General features: G+C 30.5%; 1 protein-coding gene across 3 annotated transcripts; it reads right to left on the bottom strand.

Moving 5' to 3' along the window:
* Positions 1-256: 256 nt before the first annotated feature.
* On the bottom strand, positions 257-5,199 carry LOC145098083 (Hydrolase-like protein family). 3 transcript variants are annotated; one of them, XM_079035761.1, is made up of 11 exons: positions 4,755-5,199; positions 4,072-4,204; positions 3,731-3,798; positions 3,555-3,625; positions 3,051-3,314; positions 2,662-2,825; positions 1,796-1,851; positions 1,501-1,553; positions 1,224-1,392; positions 627-742; positions 257-553 (listed from the first exon to the last, which is right to left on the bottom strand). In XM_079035761.1, exons 1-11 carry the CDS (start codon positions 4,951-4,953, stop codon positions 437-439), a joined length of 1,410 nt encoding a protein of 469 aa, XP_078891887.1. In that variant the 5' UTR covers positions 4,954-5,199; the 3' UTR covers positions 257-436. The 3 variants fall into 3 exon arrangements, with proteins under 3 accessions (XP_078891887.1, XP_078891893.1, XP_078891896.1); XM_079035767.1 differs by having other exon boundaries at positions 627-724; positions 4,755-5,197; XM_079035770.1 differs by lacking the exon at positions 627-742.
* Between the last annotated feature and the right edge of the window lie 1,521 nt (positions 5,200-6,720).

The raw sequence follows: 6,720 nt of genomic DNA, 5'->3' as shown, positions 1-6,720 counted from the left end.
ATTTGAGTAAAATTTGCCCAAGTTTGGGTCATGACTCTACCAAAATTTGTACCTTAGTAATTTGCTTTACTACTTTTCTAGAAACCCCATAACTATATTCATGGCTGTGTATCTGTTTTGTTTTGGATGATAACAGGTTGTGGGGGACTTGATCAATGAAGATGGATTCCATTGTCCTCTTTATATGACATAATGATATGCAACAAATTTTCTTATACATCCAAAATTCCATATTTTATAGCAAAAATAAAACTAGTAGTTCAAATTGGCATCTCTTGATTTCATTTCATCTTCTAAACAATAACTACTCTACATATACAAAAAAAAATGTTATTATATTTTAATGTGACAGCATATCCAAAAGGATATGTATTTGCATATACACATACCATGGGCAAAATGGTCCAAACAAAAGTATTATTTGAAATTTGTTTTTTTACAAACTTGCAGAGATGAATGAGGAAGATTGGTGTTGCTTTTCTTGTTGGTTAATGGTGTCAGCAACATGAGAAACTACTCCAGCTCCTGCTTTATGAAACCACTCATCTTTCACCTACAAATAAAATACAAAATAATATCATACATGAAAAAATTATACAAAAAAATAAATAAATAAATAAACGTACATGGATATTGTTATGAGCAAAGAAAGGCCAAAACGATGAGTGGAAACTAACATCAACTTTTTTCCATCCCAGCTGTTGTAATCCACAAATCATTTCCTCTAAAACAAACAAAACCACTTTTTTTTTTTTAGTTTTAAAAAACGATAAATTACACAAATGGTCCCTATGGTTTGGGTTAATTTGCATACTTAGTCCCTAACTTACTTTTTTAACTCAGAAGGTCCATACTGTTTGTTTTTGTTACGTGTTTGGTCCCTGTCTTACCTAAAAAGATTATTTTTCCCTTGATTATTTAATTTATTTAAATAAACACACCCCTAACCCCATCCCCTCACCTTACCTTACCTTACCTTACCTTACCTTACCTTACCTTACCTACCCCACTATTTTTCCCTATTTAAATAATTCGCTTTTTAGGTAAGACAGGGACTAAATGTGTAACAAAAACAAACAGTAAGGACCAAGCACGTAACAAAAACAGACAGTATGGACCTTCTGAGTAAAAAAAATAAGTTAGGGACCAAACGCAAATTACCCCAAACCATAGGGACCATTCATGTAATTTACTCATATTATTATGGATGGATTAATAATTACCTTCCAAAATTTCATGATATTCGAGGGTATTTTGGGGATTTGGTACATTTTGGGCAGCTTCTTTTGCCCTTGCTGCTTCAGGAGGAAAACTAGCTCCTGTAGATAAAACAGGAGGGCAATACTCCACATCCACAACATGTTTATACCCATCCAAAAATTGCAAAGGAGGCTGCCAAATTAATCCAAAAAAAAAATTATTTTTTTTTTATTTTTTTACTGCAGAAAAAATGATTCAAAATTTTAAACGATTTATTTTTTATTCCTTCAATTTGTTTACCTTCACAAGTTCAGATTCTCTTCTGATTGAGGATGTGCGTCGACCAACCATATCTGATAAATCATTAAGTCATAACTTTTTTCCAAATCTACCCTCGGTTGTTTTAAATCAAATGATTTTGAAATCATTTATCCACATACCAGTTTATTCAGGGGAAAAAAAAACATGGCTTTATTGTTTTTGACCTTAATCGATAAAGAGAAACTTAGAGAAAACTAACATTTTACAATTTTATTTATCCAAACATAAGCAATGAGAAATGGTTTAATTTATGACAATAAAAAAAAAAGGATACGATCATATGAGGCATTGGCGTACAAAATACGGTGTCTAAAGGCACCAAGGGCAGACCTGTAATACAACAATATCATTAAATCAGCTTTTCCCTATATGTTTTTTAAACATCACATATTCTTTTTTTTTAAAAGCTAAAAAGTAGTTTTTTTCAAAAGCTACTTAGACTAGATTTTTAGGAGTTTTTTTAAAAAATTACTCAAATATAACCTTAATTAATTATAAACAACATATTCTTTTAAATGTCCTTTTATGTCATTTTCAGCTAGTTTTTACCAAACATCACTTTTTTCAGCTAGCTTTTCAGTTATTAGCTAACTTATATATCAAGCTTTTTTAAACTGTCATGTTTGGCAAACCAAAAAGTAGCTTATAAGCTAGCTTTTTAGAAAGCTACTTAGACTAGCTTTTCAGAAGCTCTTCTAAAACATTCCAAAGATACCCTTAGTTAATTATACGAAACTCATCTTCCTAACTTATCAACTAGTTTTTTTCCAAATGTCATTTTTTATCAGTTAGCTTAGAAGCTAGCAACTAGCTTTTTAGCCATTAGCTAGCTTTTCAGCTATCAGCTAACAGCTAGCTTTTCTAAAATAGTCCAAAGATACCCTTAATTAATTATAGAATCTCATCTCATTATCCTAAATCTCCTTGTTGTTATTCTATATATTCTAGCTAGTTTTTACCAAACGTCATTTTTTATCGGTTAGCTTATAAGTTAACAGCTAGCTTTTCAGCTATCAACTAACTTTTCATATAACAGTTAGCTTTTCAACTATCAGCTGGCTTTTCAGCTAGTACACCAAACACAACCTTAATTAGCAAGAAAGAAAGAGAATAAGAAAAAAAAATGAGTGTGTTACTCACATATACTTCCCCTCATCACAATCTGTTGTCATTCTTAAAAGTAGAGGTGGTTTATCAGGTCTACCATCTGTAAGGAACAACTGACTACCAGTTCTTCCAACAAATATAGGAGCCATTGGAGCAGCTATTCTCTCCAAAATAGGAACACCAAGTAGAAATGGAAGCTTCATTAAAAATAAAAAATAAAATTTAAATTAATTCTAAGGCTATTTTTCATTGAAGATGCCATTTATTTATTTCAACACACACATGACATGATGAAAAGTCCAATTTAGTCCTACTCCACACTCCACACTCCACATCTCAATCCAATATGTAATGAACTCAATTTTTCTAGGGGTATTTTAGTCATTTATGTCTTTTGACCATAAAGAAAAGAAAAGAAAAACCTGTTTGTTCCCTCTGACTCCAAGATGTGGTGTTGCTAGGGTTATAAAATTAATTGCCTCCAATCCAGCAATCGTTCCATTTGGTCTTTCATAAGAGGAGGAGGTATTATTATTATTATTACTATTTTTATTATTATTGTTATTATTATTATTACTACAAGTATAAAGAGCAGCAACTGCGTATCTTGCAATCAAACCACCAAGTGAATGGGCTAAAAATGATATCTTCTTCAGGCTATCTGTACTTTTCACTATTTGCTTCACCTGTTCAAAAAAAAAAAGGTCAAGTTTTCTGTTAATTTCAATTTTTTCTTATTAGTTAGTACTTTACAAAATATATCATTGTATATTCATTTTGTTTTTTTAATCAGAAACAATAGGAAGAAATGGAAGTAGAATGGTATTATTATACATAATAAACAAATCACTGAAAGTATTCTTGATTGCATAAATAATGCAACTTTAAAAATTAAAATTCATGACATCATCAAATTGAGTACTCACTTCATCTGCTAACCGTTTTCCTGCTCCATCAATTCCAGCAAAGGTTTTGGAGTAAGTGTTAGCTGAACTTGCTGCAGACATTTTCAAATTATAAAAATAAATAAATAAATAAATAACTCTATAAAGTAAAATACCAAAAGATAATTGAGAAAAGGAAAAGTGTAATGAAGTCATACCATATATCAAAAAGTGTCTCCCCAAACGTCTTTTTAACTCTGCTTCTACATATCTCCAGTCACTTGGGCTGCATGATTTTGAATCAGACAGAATTGACTTTTATTGACTTTTTTTTTATAAATACAAACTTATAGCAATGTTATTGCTATGATTGGGTAAATTATTCAAAGTAAGATTTACTAAAAAGAAAAACAATGAAACCACTATGCTATAGCAATGCTTTAATAAGATAAAACAACAACAATAGTAGTAGTTAAGGGGAAAAAGAAAAAGATTAATCTTATATATATATATATATATATATATATATATATATATATATATATATATATATATATACCTTGCATAGATTCCATGAACAAGGACAAGAAGATGATCGTGTTCTTCTTTGACAGAATTTGCAGACCTTGGAGATGTAAAATTCCCTTGGGTTGTGCTCATAGCTTGAGCTCTAAGGCTTAGGTGTTTTATTCCTACATAATTTTACAAAAAAAAAAAAAACTCAGTAGTTGAGAATGTTACATATTCATACCACATAAAACTCTCAACAAAACCACTATGTTGTAACCCTATTTTCAAACAAAGGTCAAGAAACATAATCTATTCAACACTTCAGTGATTCACTAGAGGAGCATTTCAAAATTTTGAGATGTGAATTAGGTATACAAGGAATACGCTAGGGCTAATCTATGTATTGATTGAACAAGTAAATGAATATTTCTTCTGAATCGCAACTCTCGAGTCATTGAAACACAAAATTTGTAACAAGTTTAGGGTAGAAAATGAAAAACAATACGAAGTATTGTTTCCCTATGATGTGATGTTTCTGGTTTTGGAGACAACGTATGTGAGACAAAAATCCGAATACAAAACGCACCCTTGACAATTTCTGTGAAAAGGTTTGCGACATCTTGCCTCTTGAGTAGTAAGAAAAGAAGGAAAAGCGAAGTAATAAGGAAAAAAGCCATGGAAGTTTGAAAGAATTTTGATAAAACGAGAAACAGGAAGATTTGAGGAATTTACCGAAACAGTTGGAGAAAGTCCACGAAAATCCCTGGCAACACGGCCAAGACGAAGATGAGGACGAGGAACACGTAGATGAAGAAGAAGACGACGGCGAATTCGGATTCGAATTGGAGGGCGATGAACCTAATTTACCGCTTCTTCGAAGATTAATTACGGGAGGTGTTGTGTAATGAAGTAAGGACGCCGAGGATGCCATTTGTAATTGGATGTCTGGTATCTATATATAGATACAGAAGGAAAAAGGGGTTGTCGTCAAGTCATCATCATCAATGCAATCAACCCATTAGCCATTATACTACGCTTCCCAATTACCATTCTTGGATGTTCCATCAAAGATGGAAGCTCCATGCCTACTTATTGTTATATTTTTTGTCTGATTCCCCCATACGCAAACAGAGGATAGAGGATTAGAGTAAAAAACTAGGGTATGTGACGGATGATTCAAAAAGTAATTCAAGCGAGCCTAAGATATAACTAAAATAAATATCGTGATATTAAAAAGAAAAGCGATTCGATTTTTAATTTGTTATCGAAGGAATTCATATTTTGGGCATGTTATTTGTTATTGTAGACTTTTCAGACCTTTCATATTATGGGCGTATTGATTCGGTATGTAATTTTGGGTAATACAACTTATTATTAAGGAAATTAATTTTTTGGCTTGTTTACATATGGATAATTATCTTTTTCTTTTGTACATGTCTAGATAAAAAAACTTTTTGTAAGTATTCATGTATAACCATTATGACTTGTTGTAGCTGGGGTGAGCGTAGACGGGTACCCGTTATATTTCTCTGGAACCAGAACCGGCGGTTCCTATAATGTTGGAACCAAAACCGGAACCGGCGGTACCGATTCCTAAAATATTGGAGCCGGAACCGGCGGGTAACGGTTCCAATACCGAATATCTGGTTCGTTAGATTTTTAGAATTTTAAAAACATAAAAAAAAAATAAAAAAAAAAAACTATGTATTTTGCATACTTACAAAAAATTATCAACAAAATCAATATGTAATTCATTAAGCAAGAAGTAAGAAACGAAAAAATGATGGTAGCTTGAATAACTCCTAAAAGATATTTGTGATCCATTTAGATAGAAAATTAACTTGCACACATACTAATAACTAATAACTTTTGTCTACAGATTTCGATTTGACGTTAATTTGGATCTGATTAATTTATATTAAGAAATTACATAATAACAAATCAAATTACTCACTAATTCTGTCATAATTGTCTCTGCGGTTTAAATTCATATTTAATATATATATATATATATATATATATATATATATATATATATATATATATATATATATATATATATATATATATATATATATATATTAGTTGTGAGACCCGTATAATATACGGGTTGATTAAAACAAAATGTTAAGTACGAATGATTAAATAAAATTTTATTTGAATTTGAAATTGAAATAAATGAAAATTATGAGAAAAAAAAATATGCAAAGAATAAATTAATTAAAATTATGAGTTTAGTGTGTACTAAGCGGGTTAATTATAACAAAATATTAAACACAAAGGTTTAAACTGTAAATTTATTTGGAATTGAATTTGAAATTTAAAATTTGATAGTCATTATGGTAGGTTTAATTTATGGAAAGTAAATCAATGATATATTGAAAATGAAAATTAAAATAATGACAAGTAGAAAATAAATATATTTTAAATTATGACAAAATGACATGTGGCTAATCTTATGAGAGAAGGACATGTGGCAAAGTCATTTTAATTTATTAGAGTGTATATATATATATATATATATATATATATATATATATATATATATATATATATATATATATCGACAAGTATCCGGCGGTTATTGTTTCTAAAATACTGAAAACCAGATTAGGAACCGGAACCGGAAGGCGGTTCCGGTTCCGGTTCTAAAAGCGGGTACCATGTTCCGCTGCTCACCCCTAGTTGTAGCAAGTTA

The sequence above is a fragment of the Lactuca serriola genome, chromosome 1 (genome assembly GCF_051521515.1).
Source record: "Lactuca serriola cultivar US96UC23 chromosome 1, Lser_US96UC23_V15, whole genome shotgun sequence".
NCBI lineage: Eukaryota > Viridiplantae > Streptophyta > Magnoliopsida > Asterales > Asteraceae > Lactuca > Lactuca serriola.
This window is presented reverse-complemented; position numbering and strand designations above follow the sequence as displayed.